Source organism: Camelus bactrianus, chromosome X (genome assembly GCF_048773025.1).
Source record: "Camelus bactrianus isolate YW-2024 breed Bactrian camel chromosome X, ASM4877302v1, whole genome shotgun sequence".
In the NCBI taxonomy this organism is placed as follows: domain Eukaryota; kingdom Metazoa; phylum Chordata; class Mammalia; order Artiodactyla; family Camelidae; genus Camelus; species Camelus bactrianus.
Genome location: NC_133575.1, coordinates 62,275,327 through 62,297,228, shown reverse-complemented (window position 1 = coordinate 62,297,228; position 21,902 = coordinate 62,275,327). Strand labels below are relative to the sequence as shown.

The 21,902-nt window shown below is 33.2% G+C and overlaps 1 protein-coding gene across 8 annotated transcripts in view; it reads left to right on the top strand.

Annotated features, from left to right (window-relative positions):
* ATRX (ATRX chromatin remodeler) overlaps positions 1–21,902 on the top strand; it is a 228,239-nt gene that overhangs the window by 187,647 nt on the left and 18,690 nt on the right. For all 8 annotated transcript variants that reach the window (XM_045513405.2, XM_010950601.3, XM_045513404.2 and 5 more), the window contains 2 exons: positions 13,708–13,885; positions 15,166–15,360. In XM_045513405.2, coding sequence (XP_045369361.1) covers positions 13,708–13,885; positions 15,166–15,360 — 373 coding nt within the window. The remainder of the gene's footprint in view (positions 1–13,707; positions 13,886–15,165; positions 15,361–21,902) is intronic.

The window sequence follows — 21,902 nt, the reverse complement described above, 5'->3', positions numbered from 1 at the left end:
CAAAACATTCATTGTTATCACTGTTTATCTTAGCTGTTCTCACAGGTGTGTAGTGGTATCTCATTGTGGTCTTAATTTGCATTTCCCTGATGGCTGGTTATGTTGAACAATTTTTTTCATATGTTCATTTATCATCTGTATATCCTCTTTGGTGAAATGTTTCTTTATGTCTTTTGCCTATTTTCTCATTGAATTGTTTGCTTTCTCATTGTTGAGTCTTGAAAATTCTTTATATAATTTAGGTATGAGTCATATGTCAGGTATGTGGTTTGCAAATATTTCTGCCAATCTATGGTTTGTCTTTTAATTTCCTTCACAAGGTCTTTCACAAGGCAAAACTTTTAATTTTGGTGAAGTCTCGTTTGTCATTTTTTTGTTTTAATCATGCTTTTGTTGTCAAGTCTAAAAATTCTTCCCCAAGCCCTAAGTCCTGAAGATTTTCTCCTGTGTTATCTTCTAAAAGTTTCATTATTTTACATTTTGTATTTAAGTCAAAGATGCATTTTAAATTAATTTCTGTGTTAGATGTTAGATTTAGGTTGATTTCACTTTTCTTTCTTTTTTTCCCACTGTGAATGTCCAATTGCTCTAGCACCATTTGTTGAAAAAGCCATTCTTTCTCCACCAAATTGCTCTTGTGTTTTTGTGAAAAATCCGTCGGCTATACTTGTATAGCACTTTTTTTGGTTCTAATTCATAGGTCCATATATCCATCCTTCTGCCATTGCCACATAGTGTTGATTACTTTGATTATTTTAGTTGATTAGTGTTGATTATTTTAAGTATATAGTAAGCCTTAATATCAAGTCAAGTGATATCTCCGTCTCCCACTTTATTCTACTTTCTACAGATTGTTGTAGCTAGTCTAGTATCTTTGTCTTTAAATATAAATTTTGGAATCCTCTTGTCTAATCTACGAAAATTTACAAGAATTTTAGTTGGAATTGCATTGCACCTGTTATCAGTTTGGGGAGGATTGATATCTTCACCATATTGAGTCTCCCGTGAACACAGTGTCTCTTTGATTTTTTTTTTTTCATCAATGATTTGTAGTTTTCAGCACATAAGTCCTGTATATGTTTTGTTAGACTTACAACTAGATATTTCATTTTTGGGGTGATTGTAAATGACACTGTATTTTTAATTTTACTTTTCACATATTCATTGCTAGTGTGTAGAAATGGCAATTGACTTTTGTGTAGATCTTTTACCTATAATCTTGCTGAACTCACTTATTTGTTCTAGGAGTTTGTTTTATAGATTTCTTGAGATTTTCTACTAGACCGTTATGTCATCTGCAAATAAGGAGTTTTATTTCTTCCTTTCTGATCTGATTGTGGTTTGTTTCCTTTTCTTGCCTTATTGCACTGGCTAGAACTTAAGTAATATGTTGAATAGCAGTGATGAGAGTGGACATATGTGCCTTCTTAAGAGCATTCAGTGTTGATAACTATGATGTAGCTGTAGGTTTCTTGTAGATACTCTTTATGAAGTTGAGGAAGTTCCCTGCTATTCTCCTCTATTCCTAGTTTGCTGAGAGTTTTGATTATGAATAGGTGTATAATTTTTTCAGGTGCTTTTTTGGTCTCATTTAATATGAAAATCTTTTTCTTTAGCCTATTAACATGGTATATTACATAGCTTCATTTTCAAATAGTGAACCAACCTTGCATCCCTGGAATAAATCCCACTTGGTCATAGGGTATAATTATTTTTATGTAGTGCTGGCTTCTGTTTGCTAAGATTTTCTTGGAGGATATTGATGAGATATTGGTCTGTATCCACTTACTTTTGTACTGTCTTTTTCTGAGTTTGGTAGCAGGATAGTATTGACCTCACAAAATGAGTTGAGAAGTGTTCCCCCTTCTGTTTGCTGAAAAAGGTGTGTAGAATTGTCTTAATTAATTGTGTTAATTGTCTTAAATTTTTTGGTAGAATTTGCCAGTGAAACTTTTTGGCCTTGGAGATTCCTTTTTTGTGAGTTTTTAAATCTCTAATTTGGTTTCTTTAATTGTTATGGAACTATTCATGTTATCTATTTCATATTGAATGAATTGTGCTTTTTGAGGAATTGGTTCATTTCAAATTTATGTAAAGAATTGTTCATAGCATTCCCTTATCCTTTCGATATCTTCAGGATCTATAGTGATAGCCTCTGTTTCATTCATGGTGTTGATAATTTGTGTATTTTCTTGGTTTTGTCAGTCTTACTAGAGGTTTGTCTATTTTTTGTTTATCTTTTCAAAGAACCTGCTTTATATTTCACTGATTTTTCTGTATTTTTTTTCTGTTTTAAATTTAATCTTGTTTTGACTTTTTCTCATCTTTTTCTACTTTCTTGAGGTGGAACCTTAAATTACTAATTTAGGACCTTCCCTCTTTTCTAATATAAACATTTAATGCTGTAAATTTCCCTTTCAGCACTAACTTAGCTATGTCATACAATTTTTGATATGTTTTATTTTCATTTCCATTGAGTTCAGTGTAATTTTTTTCTTTTTAGACTTCCTTTGTGAATCATAGCTAGAATTATGTTGTTTAATATACAGGCATTTGGAGATTTCCATTATTTTTCTGTTGTTGATTTCTAGTTTGTTTCAGTTCTGTTCAGAGAATATACTCTATGATTTCAGTTCTTTTAACTTTATTATGAATTGAGATGTGGTATATCTTGCTATGTCATACTTCGGCCCTTGAAAAGAATGTATTTCTTGCTATTGTTGGCCAGAATTTCCTATAAATATTGGTCAGATCCTGTTACTTGATGAAATTGTTGTATTCTTCTTTCTGTCTAGTTGGTGATTAATTTTTGAGAGAGGAGAGTTGAAGCCTCCGAGTATAATTGTGGACTTGTCTGTTTCTCGAGGTCTGTTTCTCTGTTTTTGCTTCTCAAATTTTCAGCTCTGTTTTTTGGTGCATACACATGTTATGTCCCTCTCTATTACTTAGAATTTTCTTTGGTCTGAGACATACTTTATTTCATACTACTATGCCATTCCTGCTTCATTTTGATTGATGTTTACTTGGTATATCTTTTTTCATCCTTTTATGTTCAACCTACCTATTTTGTTATATTTGAAGTGAGTTTCTTGTAGTCAGTGTATGTTGGGTTATGCTTTTTTTTAAATCAACTCAACCTCTTTCTTTTAAATGGTGCATGTAGACCAGTTACAGTGTTTTTTCATTGAAGTATAATTGACACATTACATTATATTAGTTTCAGGTATACAACCATTTATATTTAATATAGAACTTGAGGCTACCATTTTAGTTTTTGTTCAGTTTGTTCTCTTTTATTCTGTTTTCTTTTGTTTCTGATTTCTTTTTCTACCCTTCCTGTAGGTTACTTATACATTTTTTTGGAATTTCATCTTGATTCATCTATAGTGTTTTGTAGTGTAATTTAAAAAAACATTTTTTATTTGTAGTGTATCTTTGTATAACTTTTATAGTGGTTGTTTTAAGTATTATATGTACATAACTGGTCATAGTCTACTGGTGTCATCATTTTACCATTTTGATTGAAGTGTAGAAACCTTAACTTCTTTATGTCCCTTTTTCTCCTCCATTTATAATATAATTATCTTAAATGTTTTCTTTACATAGATTAACCACATCAGACAGCATAATCATTTTTTCTTCAACCATCAAACATAATTTAGAAAACTTAAAAGAAGGAAAATCTATTTTATACACTCATAATTTTTGTTCTTTTCATTGTTGTTTCTTCCTAATGTTTTAATACTTCTTCTTTTATCTTTTCCTTTTTTTTTTTTTTTAAAGAGAGCTTCCTTTAGCAGGTCTACTGGCAGCAAATTCTCTGAGTACCTTCAGTTGAGAATTTCTTGATTTCTCCTTAATTTTTGAAAAATGTTTTAACTGGATATAGAATTCTGGGTTGGAGTTCTTTCAGCACTTGAAAAATATGCCACTTCCTTCTAGCCTCCATGATTTCTTAAAAACTTGCTATTTTTACAGGTTTGGCTTTTTTAGATTATACATGATCTTCTCTGTCTGACTTACCTCATAATGTACTCAAGTTTCACCTGTGTTGTCGCATATGGCAGGATATCCTTCTTTCTTGTGGCTGAATAATATTCCATTGTATATATACCCCACATCTTTCTTATCCATTCAGCCATTGATGGGCATTTAGGTTGTTTCTATATTTTGGTTATTGTGAATAATGCTGCAATAGACACGGGAGTGCAGATATTTCTTTGACATCCTGTATCCATTTCATTTGTGTATATACCTAGAAGTGGAATTGCTAGATCATATGGTAGATCTATTTTTAATTTTTTGAGGAAACTCCATGTTGTTTTCCATAGTGGCAGAACCAATTAGTGAATATAGACAACAATATTTTATTATATAATCATCAAACTTGCTAAGAGACTAGAACTTAATTATTGAAACCACTAAAAAGAAATAATTACGTAGCATCATATAGGTGCTAGTTATCACTACATTAGCAATCATATTACAATACATACATTATTAAATTAACATGTTGTACACCTTAATTTTACATAGTGTTATATGTCAGATATATTTTAATTTTTTAAGAAACTTGGTTTTCAGATTGTTCTTTCCTCTGTCATTAAGGTCCTGTTTCTATCACTTCTTTCAAGATTTTTTTCTTTATCTTAGTTTTCAGAAGTTTGAGTATGGTGTGTCTTGGCATGGATTTCTTTGGTTTTACCTTGTTTATGTTTCATTCAGCTTCTTGAATTTGTAGGTTTGTGTTTATTGCTAAATTTTGGTTATTTTCAGGCATTATTTCTTTGAACACTTTTATAGCCCAGTCTTCTTTTCTCTTTTTTATTTAGGACTCTGATGGCAAGAATGTTAGAACTTCATTATAGTCCTATAGATCCTGAGTATCTGGGTTTTTTTTTTCATTTGATTTCTATTATCAGATTAGGTCATTTTGGTTTTCTGTTTTCAGTGTTCATTGAATCTTCTGTTCTCTACATTCTACTCTTCAGCCCATCTATTGAGTTTTTTATGTTACTGTATTTTTCAGTTCTAAAATTTCCATTTGGTGTTTCTGTTTGTCTTCTATTTCTTTGCTGAGACTTTCTATTTTGTTCATTTGTGTCAGTGTTTTAATAGTTGCTTATTGAAGCATTTTAATAATGGCTACTTTTTAAATCTTTGTCACATGGTTCTAACATTTATGTCATCTCAGTGTTGGAGTTTATTGATTATCTTCTCTCATTGAAGCTGAGATTTTCCTGGTTATTGTTATGACAGAGATCTTCTGTTTAACTTAGACATTTTGTTTATTATGTCATGAGACTCTGTATCTTAAGTAAGTCTTATAGCAGACCTCTTCTGACTCACATTCAAGCAGGGCATGAAGTGTCCCATGTCATTACTGTCAGTTGAGAGTGGGAGTTTAGTCTATCTACTAGGCTTCTGCTGATACTACCCTGGCTGGCAGGGTTAGGATTGCCTATTTACAACCCCCTCTCTTATTCACCTCCATTGACATTACAGGGAGTGACTCATTACTGTCTGGGTTCTGGTGTAATTACTGACTATCCACTAGGCCTCCTTTCATACTAACCCGGTAACAGGGGAGAGGGCTTTTCTTGTAACCTCTGGGTTGGAGTGGATATCTTGGTTCCCTCTGTGGTCTCTACTGGCACTGCTGAGTTGGTAGGCAGACTTTGTTAACTCAAACTTATCTGATATCATTTTGACAGTACCTTGTTACAACTAGGTGAGGGTAGAAATCTGGACTTCCCACTCAGCCTTTAGTAACTAGGGCAGAGGTGCAACACATTTTTTCTGTACTGTTTGACTGGAGTTGAAAGGTTGAGTTTGTTTTTTTTTTTTTAACATTTTTTTTGTTGAAGTACAGTTGATATACAATGTATTAGTTTCTGATGTACAGCATAGTGATTCATATATATATATATATATATATATGCACACACACATACAAATAGGTATGTATATATAATGTATTCTTTTTCATAATCTTTTTCCTTATGAACAAGCCATTGAATATAGTTCCCTGTGCTATACAGTAGGACCTTGTTGTTTATTCTCTACATAGTAGTTTGTATCTGCCAATCCCAAACTCCCAATTTATCCTTCCTTCCCCCTTTCTCCTTTGGTAACCGTAAGTTTGTTTTCTGTTTGTGAATCTGTTTCTGTTTTGTAAATAAGTTCATTTGTGTCATTTTTTTAGATTCCACAAATAAGTGATGTCATATATTTGTCTTTCTCTGTCTGGCTTACTTCACTTGGTATCATAATCTCTAGGTCTATCCATGTTGCTGCAAATCGCATTATTTCATTCCTTTTTATGGCTGAGTAGTATTCCATTGTGTGTGTCTATCTTCTGTTTAACCTAGACATTTTATTTATTATGTCATGAGACTCTGTTTCTTATTTAAGTCTTATAACAAACCTCTTCTGACACATGTTCAAGCAGGGCATGAAGTGTCCCATGTCATTACTGTCAGTTGTGTATACACACACACACACACATTTTCTTTATCCATTCATCTGTTGATGGACATTTAGGTTGCTTCCATGTCTTGGCTGTTGTAAATAGTGCTACTATGAACATTGGGGTGTATGTATCTTTTCAAATTAGAGTTTTCTCTGGATGTATACCCAAAAGTGGGATTGCTGGATCAATGGTAACTCTATTTTTAGTTTTTTAAGGAACCTCCCTATTGTTCTCCATAGTGGCTCCACCAATTTACATTCTCAGCAACAGTGTAGGAGGGTTTCTTTTTCTCCATACCTTCTGCAGCATTTCTTATTGGTAGACTTTTTGATGATGGCGATGTGAGGTGATAACTCATTGTAGTTTTGACTTGCATTTCTTGAATAATTAGTGATGTTGAGCATCTTTTCATTCTTGAATAATTAGTGATGTTGAGCAGGTGTTTCATCTTTTCAGGGTAGAGTCTAGCCTGCATTTGCAGACTCCTTCCACAGGCTATGGACTTATTGTTTTCTTCTAGTGTCTGGTGGGTGAGGCTGGACTGGAGGCTTGTGCAGGTTTCCTGGCAGGAGGGGTTGGTGCATGCCCACTGCTGGGTGGAGCTGGGTCCTGGCCCTCTGGCTGGCAGGGCCATGTCCAGGCCTGTGTCTAGAGGTGGCTGTGGGCTTAAGAAGTCCTTAGGCAGTCTGCTGATGGATGAGGCTGTGTTCCCAACCAGTATGTTGTTTGGCCTGAGATGCCCCAGCACTTAAGCCTACAGGCTGTTGGGTGGGGCCAGGACTTGGTGCTAATGACCCAAGACAGATGTCAGCCTCCAGGAAAGCTCCTGTAGATGAATATTCCCTGAATGTCCACCACTAGCTTTTATGTCCCCAGGATGTGCCTCAGCTGTCCCCCACCTCCCCAGGAGACCTTACAAGACCAGCGGGCAGGTCTGGCCCAGGCTCTTATGAAATCACTGCTTCAGCCCTTGGTCCAGTGCACGTGAAATTTTGCGCACGTTCTTTAAGAGTGAAGTCTTTGTTTCCCCTAGTCCTGTGGAGCTCTTGCAGTTAAGCCCCACTGACCTTCAAAGCCAAATGCTCTGAGGTCTCTTCCTCTTAATGCTGGATCCTCAGGCTTGGGTGCCTGACATGGAGCTCAGAGCTCTCATTCCCGTGGGAGAACCTCTGTAATAAAATTCTCCAGCTTGTGGATCACCCACCCGGGGGTTAGGGGACCCGATTATATTGTGAGTACACATCTCCTACCATCCTGTTGTGATTCCATCTTTATGTCTCCAGTTGTAGAGGATCTTTTTTGGTAGACTTTTTTATCGCTGGTTGTTAAGCAGTCAGTTGTGGTTTTGTTGTGTTTGTGAAAAGAGGTGAGCTCCAGGTCCTTCTACTCCACCATCTTGACAAGATCAGACATTTGTTGTTTTAAAGTTCTCTGTCTTGCTGGTCTGCCCGTTTTTTGGTCCTTTGGCTGGAGAGAGGCTTGGAGATTTATTTTGATAGCAACACATTGATGTTTCCAGGTTGCTGGGTTCTTCAGCACTCAGTCTGGGATATATGGGGGGTTGGGGGGAAGCCTATAGAACTCATTGCCATGTTGTGCTTAGGTTCCAAGCCAGTGTGCTTCCTTTGCCTCACTTTTCAGAAACTTCATACGTTTGTTTTATGTATAATGTCATGTTCTTAGCTGTACTTTTTGTAAGGAATAGGGAAGATTATGTCTATTCCATCTTTCCAGAATTGGAATCCAAATATTAAACTTTTTATACAATTATATCTGTCCCTTAGTGAACATATATATATGCTTCTGTTGTATATGTTTAGAAGTGAGATTGCTGGGTAATAGGTATGTATGTATTCAGCTTTATCTTATACTGCCAAAACATTTTTCCAAAATGCTTGTACCAGTATGCACTTCCATTAGTAGTATATGTATGTTTCATTTGTTACCTGTCCTCATTATCACTTGATGATGTTGGTTTTTTTAAGCCATTGTCATGGATATGTAGTGGCAAGCCTTCATAGTCTTAATCTATATTTTCCTGATAACGAATTGCAAGTACTTTGTAGATTTAAATGTGGAAGCTAAAGCAATAACTGAGAGCAATAACAGACAACAGCAGAGTATTTTCCTGATTTTATAGTAAGAAATTTTTCATAAATAGGATATACAAAGAACTAACAATAAAAGGACACATTGATAAGTTGAGTTTCATTAAAATTAAGAACTTCTATTCATCAAAGGCATTTCATGTGAAGAATGAAAAGGCAAACCATAAGTTAGAAGAAGCTATTTTCAATATATAGATCCAAAAACTCCTATCCACAGTGTATAATGAATTCTTAAAAATCAGTAGGCTAAACCAGACAACCCCCATTGAAAGATGGGCAAGAAACCTGGGAAATACTTTACAAAAGCTAATATCCAAATGGCCAATAAACATAGGAAAAGGTGCTCATATTTATTAATCTTAGAGAAATGCAAGTTAAAAACATTTTTGACAAAGGTGCAAGAGTGTCTCAATGGAGGGAGGATAACCTTTTCAACAAATGGTGTTGAAACAATTGGGTATTCGTAGGCTGAAAACAAACCTTAAACTAAGCTTCACCCCATTGAAAAATCAAGTCAAAATGGATTGTAAACCTAATGCAAAAAAAATTATATTTGTTTAAGAAATCATAGACAAAAATCTTAAGGAACTGAGGTTAGGCAAGAGTTCTTTGTCATGACATGAAAAGCATATAATCCATTAAAAAAATCAGTAACTGGACAATCAAAATTAAACTTTTGTCTGCTAGAGACTTTGTTAAGAAGAGGGAGAGAAGCCACAGACTTTGAGAAAGTATTTGAAGTTGAATATCTAACAAAGGCCTCATATCTAGAATATATGAATTATCTAAATGTAACAGCAATAAAAAAACAAAAACCAATTTACATTTAGAAAATGAGCCAATGAATTAACTCACACTTCACCAAAGAGGATCTATGCCTGGCAAATAAGCACATGAAAAGATATTCAACACAACTGGCTAACAGGGAAATGTAAATTAAAATCACAAGATATCACTTACTACCAAATGCTGGTGAGGTTGCAAAGAAACTGGTTTTCTCCTAAAATGCTGGTGAGAAAGTGAAATGTCACAGCCACTCTTCCTGGAAAACAATTTAGTAAGGTTTTTTTAAACTAAACAATTAAATATATACTTAGTCATAAAACCCTATCATCACACTCTTGAAAATTTATGCTAGAGAAATGAAAACTTATTTTCGCATGGAAACCTATACACAGATGTTCATACCAGCTTTATTTGTAATAGCCAAAAACTGGAAACTACCCAAATGTCCTTTAACATCTGAATGGTTAAACAAATTGTGGTACATCCATATAATGGAATTCTGCTTGGCAGTGAAAAGGAATGAGCTATTGGGTTTTTTTGTGGGGGAGGGAAGGTAATTGGGCTTATTTATTTTTTAGAGGAGGTACTGGGGATTGAATCCAGGACCTCATGCATGCTAAGCATGCGCTCTACCACTTGCACTATCCCCTCCCCCCGGAATGAACTATTGATAATGATCCAAACAACAACTTGGATGGATCTCAAGGGCATTATGCTGAGTAAAAAATGCCAGTCTCAAAGGTTTACGTATTATTATGATTCCATTCATATAGCATTCTTGATGTGACAAAATTACAGTGATGAAGAACAAATTCGTGGTTGCCAGGGATTAGGATTAAAAGGAGGGTGTAAATACTAAGGGATAACACAAAGGAGGTTTTTTTATGGGGTGATGGAACAGTTCTGTTTCCTGCTTGTAGTAATGATTACGTGATTCTACATAGATGATAAAACTTTATAGAGCTATACACTAAACAATTAAAGTATGTTTAAAAACTGGTGTAATCCAAATAAACTCTGTGCCTGAGTTCATAGTATTGTACCAATGTCACTTTCCTGTTTTTGACAATGTACTATGGTTATGTAAGTTATTACCATTGGGGAAAGCTAAATGAAGGGTACAGAGGAACTCTGTACTACTGTTGAAAATTCTTTGTGAACTTTAAGCAATTTTTTAAATGTTATAATTTATGAAAAGGCAATACTATGAGTTGTCAAGGATCTGGAACATCTAGAATTCTCACATACTGCTGCTGCAAATGTAAATTGTTATAACCACTTTGGAGAACTATTTGTTCAGTTTTAACAGTGCCATATACATACCCCATGACCTCGCAATTCTGCTCTTAGAAATACTTACATTGTTTTAACCAAAAAATATAAACCAAAAAGGTTTATAGCAGTACTGTTCAAATAATGGTTCATATTTTAATTGTGTTTGTTTTAGTGTATACACTTTAATACTAACATTTAGTATTAAGAAACTAAACATATTATGGTTCATTTATCTGATTATAAACTTACATCTTCCAGACTGAATAATACTAAAGGTTAACTAATTGTAATTTTTGATACCAGTTCAGTTACTTGACTCTGTTCCTTAATTTTTTTTTTCAGAGCAAAATTAAATAATTTTGCTTTCTACTATTATGCTTTTAAAAACCAAAATATCTCATTGACCACATCTATACCTTGTAAATAAATACCTATGTTATTGCAAATTAGGCTCCATCACAGTTCTTTATATGTCTGTTGTTTTTTTTTCCCATAGTTGGTGGTCTCCTTTAGCATAGTGACCAGATATTTTTTCATGTTTTGTAGTCCTAGAGTAGCTCAGTACTTGGGATTAATAGTTTGATAAACAATCTTATTAAACCCATTCAACTCTTCATTAGTGGATAGATACCAAAGAGTTTTAAAGTTCTGTACTAGATTTCCTCCTTTCTTGTGCGTGTGTTTTTTTAACCTGCATAGTTCATACCATTCTGTATACTTGATCCTTTTGCTGGTATAAAGTAGATCTAAGTAACTGGCGTAATTTTGGAGCAACATTTGCCCATAAACCCTTAAATATGTCTACTAATTAAAGAAAGCACAATTTGTTCTCTGTAATGAGTACATTTTACAGATAAGTATAAAGAGGAAAAATAATATAATCACATTGACCAGAGATAACCACTGTTAACAAGTGTGTATGTATATGTTTTATTTTTTGATGCAGTTGTAATTATACTAAATGAGATTCTGTACACACAATATTGTACATTTTTAATGGTAACGTAACCTGTTGAACATCCAGAGCGTAATTTAGTCCTCTGTGTTATACATGTTTTTTAATTTTCAGACATATGCCCTTATAAATAAGTGTGATGCATATATTTTCTTGCACTTCTGATAATTTCTATAGTCTTTATTCCTAGACATATAGTAGCTCCAAGTTGATATAAAACATGACTTTAGTGCCTTTGTTCATTTTGTAACAGGATTTTTCTTACTTAAAAGCTCTTTCTCATTATTTAAATTTTGAGCTTCTTTGCATTCTAGTTTATAATACTATATCTGTAATAGGTATGGGATTTTAGTTATTTTCTGTCATGAGATACTAGAAACTAACGCTTGGTTAAAATGGCATTTTGTGGAGATTGCTGAGTGCTTACTGTATATCCCAGGATTTTCCTTACTCTAAGCTGCCAACAATAAATACGTTATATAGTCATCCAGTTGAATATTATGCAGCTACCAAGCATGATGTTTACCAAGAAATTTGAGGAAATGCTCATAATTTAAACTGTATACACAGATACTGTCTGAATAAAACCAAAAATGTATATGCTTAGGAAAAATGAAACCTATAGGAAATGTACAATGATTTGAATGGAGCTTATTCTTTTTTTTCTGTTTTTTTAAACATTTTTTATTGATTTATAATCATTTTACAATGTTGTGTCAAATTCTAGTGTAGAGCACAATTTTTCATTTATACATGAACATATATATATTCATTGTCACCTTTTTTTCTCTGTGAGCTACCATAAGATCTTGTGTATATTTCCCTGTGCTATTCAGTATAATCTTGTTTATCTATTCTACAATTTGAATGGAGCTTATTTCTGGGTACTGGAACTGAGTAATCTTTTTCTTTAAACTTATTTATATATTTTTAAAATGTTATATATAATCTTTTTAAATTAAATTTTATTTATATAAAATTAATGTGTTTACCTATTTAAAAATAGTTTTGTAAGGCTTAAAATAAAAATCAGTCCCTGACCAGTACATTCCTTCCCATGATTTCTATTCTCTGCAGGTAACCAGTTTCAACTCTTGGCAATTCTTCTGGCCTTTCCTTACATATATCCTTTCTACAGTCTGAGATGGGAGTTTACTCACATGCACATGCACATGCACCCTTTTCCACATTCATTTTCCCAATACATTTTTTTCACAATACTTGCCTAAATCAATTTGTAGTGTTTGCTTTTTTGTGATTGTAAATATTCACACCTAAGCCATTTAAAATACTATGATTACTTTTCCTTTTTTGTACACCTGTTCAGTTTTGTTGAAGTAATCATTTACTTTTTTTAATGTGTTTTTTAATTGAAGTACAGTCAATTACAATGTGACAATTTCTGGTGTACAGCACAACGTCCCAGTCATACATATACATACATATATTCATTTTCGTATTTTTTCATTAAAGGTTAAGTAATGGTTTACTTTTACCATTTGCTTAGTTTTCTATGACCATTGCTAATTCATTCCCAAAATCTCCTACAGAAATATCAATTCTTGTGTTCCAGTTCAGCAGGTAATCTATCAGTTTCATTTGTTTTCTTGACTACATTCTTCCTGGAGCCCTCTGTCTTCTTTATCCTATTTTAGTTACCTCAGTATCTTGTATGTATCTGACTTTTCTCCTTACTTTTATTACACTGTATTATAATTACATATCAGTCATCCCTACTACACTCAGCTCCTTGGGCAGTGTTCTTCATTTCGATGTACTTAGTGCTCATAACAGTAGTGAACACAATGTTTTTTTTTAGTTGTACATAGATTTCTGAGTATAAATACCTTGAGTACATTGTAAACATGTGATTTGTATATTTATCTTTATTCCTAAATCATACTAGTTCATTTTCCAGCAATAAGATTCTTTTTGAGCATATAAATCATCAATCTGACTTCTTAGGCATGTCTTGTTTTTTTTAAGTAAGTGAGAAATGAATTCTCTGAATTCTTGATTGTTCAAAAAACTGCCTTAGGATTAAAAAGTCATTGATAAATAAAATATCTGTGAAGCACTCATTACTAAACATTCTATAATTTTATTTTCAGAGGGCGATTGTTTATCATTTCCACCAAAGCAGGATCTCTTGGAATTAATCTGGTAGCTGCTAATCGAGTGATTATATTTGATGCTTCTTGGAATCCATCTTATGACATCCAGAGTATATTCAGAGTTTATCGCTTTGGACAAACTAAACCTGTGTATGTATATAGGTTCTTAGCTCAGGTGGGTTTATAATTTATATTTTCTTTTTCATATTGAAAGGTTGGATGAAAGTGTTAATATTTTTGGAGTTCAAAACATACATGTATTATAGACAGGCAAACGAAATTGAAAACACCATTCCTATTCATAAAGCAGCAGAAGTCAATTTTGGTCTCTCATGATTTTCTGTTTTGTAGTTTTCCAGGTCTCTAATGTCAACTTTCTCAGATTGAGATGAATTTGCATAGGTAAACAGATTTAGTATTTTCTTGCTAGTTCAAGAAAGTTAAACATTTACAGTTTTTTTACTTAGTGCACATAGAAAAGCCAGTAACTAAATTTATTTTGCTTATAGATGTAAAGGTCAAATGATCATTGTTTTGAATGGCCACTAGATATTCTTAGTTTGAAGAATGTGGGTAAATAGGAAGAAAAGGTTAATGTATTATAAATAATGAAAAATCATTGTAAATAATATTTAATACTTTCTAGTCAAGAATATTAATTTCCTTTAAATATAAACTCGGGTATTAAAAAACAGAAACTGAAATTTAATGAAAATAAATGAAATCAAAGAGGTGAATGCAGTTCAGTGTAATACAGGTTTATAGAATCAAGTTGCCTTTGTAACTTGTACATCTTCTTTGAGAGCAGATGCAACCCTTTCTACGTGCCTCCAACTCTTGGCTTCTCAACCAGAGACTGAGTTTTATTGGTAGATTCTTTCTCATACATAACAGTACATAATATAATTGATAAACTATACTATAAATTCTTTTCTATTATTAAAATTAAGAGGTCCTTCATAGTCTAGTTCAGAATGTTATGTAGAATATATAGTAGGTACGGCATTTTAGTTATTTTTTGTCCTGAAGTTATAGAAAGTAAGACTTTGTATAAAGGCAGTTCATAGTGATTGTTGAGAGCTTATTATAGTAATTAAAACTGCTCTCTTGCATTCTTACATCAATAACCTCCTAAAATCTTATTTCATGCACTCTTTTATTCTGTTTATCTGACTGCTCTCCTACTTCCACCAAATAAAGAAATATATAAAGCAACACATGAACTCATATTGATTAAAAAATATAGAATGATTGTCAGTAATGTGGTTTTCTTTTTTTTTGTCAAGGTAAACTACTCTGAATAAAAAATGTCTCATGAATTAAGCAGCACTGCTCATAAAATTTGCTTCATGAAAGTATATTACTATGAGGTTTTGCTATTTCATATTAACCAATAACTGTATTTCTCCATGATTAAGTATCATGTTGACAAAATTGTTTCTTCTTTTTATAAAGGGAACCATGGAAGATAAGATTTATGATCGGCAAGTAACTAAGCAGTCACTGTCTTTTCGAGTTGTTGATCAACAGCAAGTTGAACGTCATTTTACCATGAATGAGCTTACTGAACTTTATACCTTTGAGCCAGACTTGTTAGATGATCCTAATTCAGAAAAGAAGAAGAAAAGGGATACTCCTATGCTGCCAAAGGTAAACATCTTTAGATTATTAGTTTAAAAAAACCCCTAACATGGTCCAAGGAAATTTTACTGTTGCTATGAAAGTTAGTCATCTGTTTAAGGCTATATTTCAGAATTTTTCAAAGAGAATAAAATTATATTTAAACAAGAAAGTGTTTGGTTGGTTCTCCACATAACACCACAAAAAAAAACAACAACAGTGTAATCTGAGTGGGGAAGGTACAGCTCAGTGGTAGAGTGCATGCCTAGCATGCACAAGGTCCTGGGTTCAATCCCCAGTACCTCCATTAAAGATAAATAAATAAAAAACTAATTACCTACCCCCCACAAAAAAAAGATAGTTAATCTGAAATGCATATTTTTTGCCAAATAAAAAGCTCAGCCCTGCAGAAAAAGGTTTCTGAGTAGAAACCTTAAAGGAAATAGTATAGTTCTCTTTTAATAACCTCCAGTAGAGGGCATATATAATTTTAATAATTACATATCAGGTTTAATTGTTTCTTCCTTAACATTCTTTGTTTTTATAAAACAATTAAAAATCAGCAAATAAAAGTGTCTCTTACTTGATATTTTTCACTGTCATAAAGCAAGTAAGACTTGGAAAAGGGCCCTTAGAGGTAATCTAGTCAACTCTCTCATTTTATAGATGGGGAAACTTAAGGTCAGAGGCATTCAATGACTTGCCCAGTTAAGTGGCAGAGCCAGGAATAGTATTTATATCTGTCTTCTGGTCCATTGTTCTTGGATAAGAAAACATTATTTAATATTGATATAGAAATGTAATATGGTAGATATCTTTTTGACCCTTTTGAACATAAGAGAAAAGCATACGATCTCTGATCTAAATAAAGAGTTTGTATATTTAAACCTATTCTAGTTATCTAAAATGCCATTTTGAGGGGGTTTATTGGGGGAGGTTCTTTTCCTGTTGTCATGGTTTCAAATTTAAGCACTTAATATTCCATGTAGCTGTTAAGAGAATTGGGAAAGCAGCTACCAGGTTACAGTATTACTCTGCCAAAGTGACTTCATTCTTTTGTAAAAGAAAAAAACCTCAAAAGTATCTTAGTTCTTCATATTGTTGGACCATTTAAGTAAAGCAAAAGGTAACAGGAATAAATATATTTATAATGCTAATATAAAATAGTGATTTCCCCAGTTGATTTTCAATGTACATATGTCAAAGTAACATGAATAGATATATTAAGCACTTGGGAAATTTTTTAAATGTCCTTTGTCTTTATAAGCAAATATTTTGTTTTTCTAATCAATGAACCTTTCTTCTATTTAAAGTGCACTGATAGAGATTGTCATAAAAACTCCTAAATGCTCTATCAAATGTCTTTGAGAATGGCTTAGAGCCACATGAGGGTTTAAATCTTCCATTTTATAAAACTTAAAAAAAATCAGTTTCCATGTTACGGAATAATAAATTGATAGCAATTTGGCTTCCTTTCTTAATTATATTATTACAGAATGTGAGTAGGGTTCTTGAATAGTCTTCAGAAAATTTTCTGTTGGACAAACAGACTTGTTTGTATTTCTCTAAAAGCACACAAGCACAAATGGACTCATATCACACATATTCTTTTTTGCAACTTGCTCTTTTCACCTAGATGTTTCTTGAACATCTTTCCATATTGGTTACATATATCTCTACTTTAAAAAAAACTACATAGTGTACACTTGCCTTGTTTTGTTTAACTCTAACACTTTTCCTATCAGTTACTTAATTTTGTTTGGCAAGAAGTATTCTTGGAAGTACTTGTACACATTTATGTTTATAATTTTAAAGATAGTGAAGTTTCCCTTTTCAATTTAAGAATGATTTTATATTTAATTTAGCATCTTTCCTAAAATTGCACTTTAAGCTTCAGCTTTTATGAGAAATAGCCCATGATCAGTAATATTTCTCATAGAAAGCAAGCATTCCAATTTGAAAAGAGGTAATTGCTTTAAAGTTATTCATTATATGGTGAATTTCTGAATGTAGGAAATCTGTTTAATTTGATAAATATTTACTGATTATTTGCTGACTTTGAAGTGTATGGTGAGAGTATATTAATACAAACAAGACATTGTCTATACTTTAAAGAGGATTTAGAAAATCCAGCAGGAAAGAAATGCTATTTAATTGTTATAGGATGTCTGGAAAGAAACCAACTGTTTTATAACTTGGCACTCTGAGCCGTCAAAGGTGTCATGTTCTTTCATTTATAGACTTACTGTATTTTGTTTTTAGTGCTATGACCCTTTGCCCAAGAGAAAAAGAAAAAGGAATGTTCAATGCTACTTTAATGCAAAGTGCTTCAACTCTCCCACAGTTCTTCCCAAGAGGAAAATAATAGTAAACTTACTGATTTCTTACTAGGTTTCATACTCTGTGCTGAACAATTTGTTCAGATTGTTTTCCTTAATCTAGCAGCAACTTTTCAGTTGATAGTGATGGTTTCATTTTTGAGATGAGGAAATTAAAGCTTGGGGAAGTTACATAACTTATCCAAGTATACACACCTAATTAGTGGTGAAGCTGGCCTTCAAACCAAGTCTGCCCAACTCAAAAGCATGTACTCTTAGTCATTACACTTTATTGCCCCCAAATGCAGATTAGAAAGTTAATTCTAAGTAACAAGGCAGAGGACCTAGGATTCCCAGAATTGTATGATGTTTAGAATGCCTTATTTTATTTAAAATAAAACTAGATTTTAAAATACAGAATGCTTTCACAATCAGTACCATTGTGTGATGTAACTGTTAAGATTGTATAATGTAACCCGTTTAGCTTATGGCTTGTGAAGTCGTAAATTCCTCAAATTTATAGAAAGCTTTTAAGTTTATACAGGCCTTTCTCATACATATTCATTATCTCAGGAAACTGAAGCTTAGAGTTTGTGATTACCCGAGGATGCATGATTAGTAAGTGTTAGAGCTAGAACTTAAACAGAGTAGTTTTCAAATTCTATTCCAAGGAGCCCCTGGAAATTTGCAGAGGTGCTCCAGGGCTACCATGTGGCTAAGCAAGTAGGGGAAGGTGAGACAGGTAGCACTCCAAGCCCTCCCTGCATCCCATTTGAGAGTCCCTCTCCTTTTACCTCTTTTATGTTTTGGGTACAACATAATATTTAATTTAAAGAGAGGATTTTTTTAGTTAAAAAAGTTTTTTTAAACTTACAAGTTTTTAAAACACTGTACCATGTTATGATAGCTTACTATCACAGTAACTGAGAATTGTCAGGGATCGAAAAGGAAATACCATGGGATATATAAGAGATTTACCTGAAGGAGGTGATAGTCCACTTGGGGAGAAGAAAGTAACATTCTTAAAATAATAAATTGCAGATGTGACTGATACTGAATGTATTTGCCGTGGTATGTGGTTGAAAAATGGAGGATGGAGCATTCAGGTATAGTTTTAATGGAAAAAAACTTATTGACCCTTAAAGGATAGTTTGGATTAAGTAAGAATGAGGTGTGAATGTAGGATGAAACAGTTTGGGTGAAGGGAAAGGTAAGAATTTATGTACCAGACTCAAGGTATGATGAAGAAATTGGCTAGATAATGAGTTCAAATTGGACGGATAGGGTAGGGCCAGCCTATGGAGAGCCATTAAAGGTAATTGGAAGCATCTGAATTTAAAAAAGCATGAATAAAATACCATGAATGGGGCTCTTGTATGATGAACGTGGGCTTTTGGAAAGTTAGTCTGGCATCAAAATGGAGGTTGAGGACACATAATAGGGTGATGATTGTGGAATGAAACAGACATTTCAAGAAAATAAATGATGGAACTCAATGGATGATAGACTGTAGCTTTTAATTGGTGGGCAGTGAAAAATTTAACAATAAGACCAGGTTCCTGCTCCCAAGGAGCCTATAGTCTAATAAGCATATGTTAAGCAAGTAGATACAATAAAATGGGTCCTATAATAGAAATCGATACAGGCACCCTGTACAGGAAGGAGTAGTCAGTTCTTTCTTGGAAAAGTTTGGGGATGGGGAGTTAATATTATGAGGACTTGAACTGATGTTGAAAATACACGTGTGTAGCTGTTTGCATTGCTATGAGGGCAAAAGGTGAAGGCCATTCAGTGGGGAGGAGCAGAAAAAAAACAGGTGTATAAAACAGCATTGCAAGTTTTAGGAACCTCAGATAGTTACAAATAAATAAATAAATAATGGAGTGTAAGGAGATAGTGGTGTAGAGTAAGAGTGGGCGTGGGAAGCACTGAGAGAAAAGACTGGAAAGGTAGATAGGAATCAGATCATAGAAGTTTGAGTTTGGACATTTGTATTATACAGACTGTGGGATCTGTTCAAGGATTCTGAATAAAAGATCAACATCAAATTTTCATTTTAGAAAAAGCACTTTGGGTGTCAGTGTGCAGGTTGGATTGGAGAAAAGAAAATGGATGTTAAGATACTTGTTATATAACTTGTTAGAATGCTATTAAAATGATCCAGATGAGAGATAACATAGGCCTTAAGTAAGGTGGTAGCAGTGGGAATAGAGAGGTACCAGGCACGATGTAGGTACTCAGTAAATGTTAATGTTGTTCCATGAGCTTATATTTAGAATTTCATTTAACTTTGCCCACTACTATTTGGCTTTCATTCCCTTTAATGATATTTTGAAAATTAGTCCTCTCTGAAATGGATACAAGTGGGTGCTTTTTATATTTTTAGAAGTCTTGGTATTTGAACCTCCTCTTATTAAAGGCATTTGAAAGTTGGTTCCTACTGTTATAGTACAATTGCGAACACCTGCCTTTTTATACATTTTTTTTAAGATGAAAGACTGCTGAAAATGATTCATCTTCATTTCCCCCTCAAATTGCTGTTATCTAAATAATGATGGAATTGAATACCTTTTTGACTTGCTTTTTCTTTGTCTTTTGATAGTGCTTAAAGTATTCAACTTGATAAGTGATTATCTCTTCCTGCCTCATCACTTTCTCTTTAAGTCATTATTATTTGTTTTTGGTTTTTGGCAAGGGAGGTAATTAGGTTTCTTTATGTATGTTAATTAATTTTTAATTTTATTTTATTTTCTAGTGGAGGTACTTAGGGATTGAACCCAGGGTCTTGTGCAAGCTAAGCACTACCGCTGAGCTATACCCTCCTCCTCTAAGTCATTATTTAACTCCTCTTCCTGTATTTCTGTTCTTGTTTACTTTCTTTTACTTTTTCACTTTCTAATTAGATTTACTATTTCAGACTTAATTTATTAACCACTTGACTGTTCTTTAATCTCTGAATTCTTTAAAGGCAAGAACTATATTCATTTCTTTCTTTCATCCATAGTGAATAATACAACTTTGACACTTTTATATGGACTTTTTTTGAAATTCTAGTTGCCTTTATAGTGATATTTAACTGAATTTTAAAAAAATCTTCCATAATGATCCATATATAATTGAAAATCGGTGTTAGGATTTGACTTATTTTCACAAGCAGTAAAATTAAAATGAAGCAGGTGTGTGAAAGGAAGAAAATTGGCTCTTTAATAATGTTGTCTTCAGTTGTATATTGAATCAGCTATCTTATTCAGCTCTATTCACCACCCTGCCCCATGAATTATATTCTATTAAATCCCCTCAGTTTCTTACTGTTGTTGGTGTTACTGATGCTTTTTCCCTTTTGAAATACAATGATCTTGTAGCTCTGTGAAACCATATTTTAAAATATATTGATTTAGGACCTCCTGAATCATGTCTACCATAAGCGTCTATGCATTTCTTCAGTTGTTCAGGGTGATAATATTCCTCAGGCATTTTGGAACTTCAACATGATCTAAACTTATAAATATTTTAACACAAGTTTGAGATTTGTTGACTGATTCTTAACTGTTTTTTAAATATTAAAGTAATACCTGACCTCTTATCATTTATGTAAATTATATTAGGGGAAAGTACCTTTTCTGGTAATAAACATATGAATTATACAGATTGATCAGAGATGAAAATCTTGGTCAAAGTCATGTTTCATAATATGCATAAGTGGGTATACAGCCTAAGTTCTGTACCATTTATTAAGAAAACAGAAGTCAGTAAAACTGCCATAGAAAACTTTTTGCACTTCCCTTTTCCAGCACTGTACTACCTGTGTCTTTTTAAATGTGGACTGCATGTTGATAATTACAGGGAGAACAAAATGGGGATTTAAATTAAAGTACCCAAAGTGAGGCTTTGCTTCCTGTACTCTGATGTTGTGTACAATTTTCTTCCTTTGTCTTTAGTCCTTTAGTCAAGTTTTAGTACCTCAAAGCATAGTTTACTGAACAGAGATGCTATTGTACAGTTTTATTAGCCAGACGATGGTAATATAAGGTTTTAACTTAGTCATTTTTAGCATTAGAGAGAAATAGACTCTGTTAAAATAATTTGATGTGAAGTATAAAATAGCTAGTCAACCTATTTCAGGAACTTGCATGCATTTACTTTTGAGAATAAATGTTCAAAAGGACTCACTGAATTGTAGGGCAAGTGTTAGTAACCTATAGCATATTAACCACATGGTGGCACATAAACCCAGTTTTTGTTCACATGTACCTG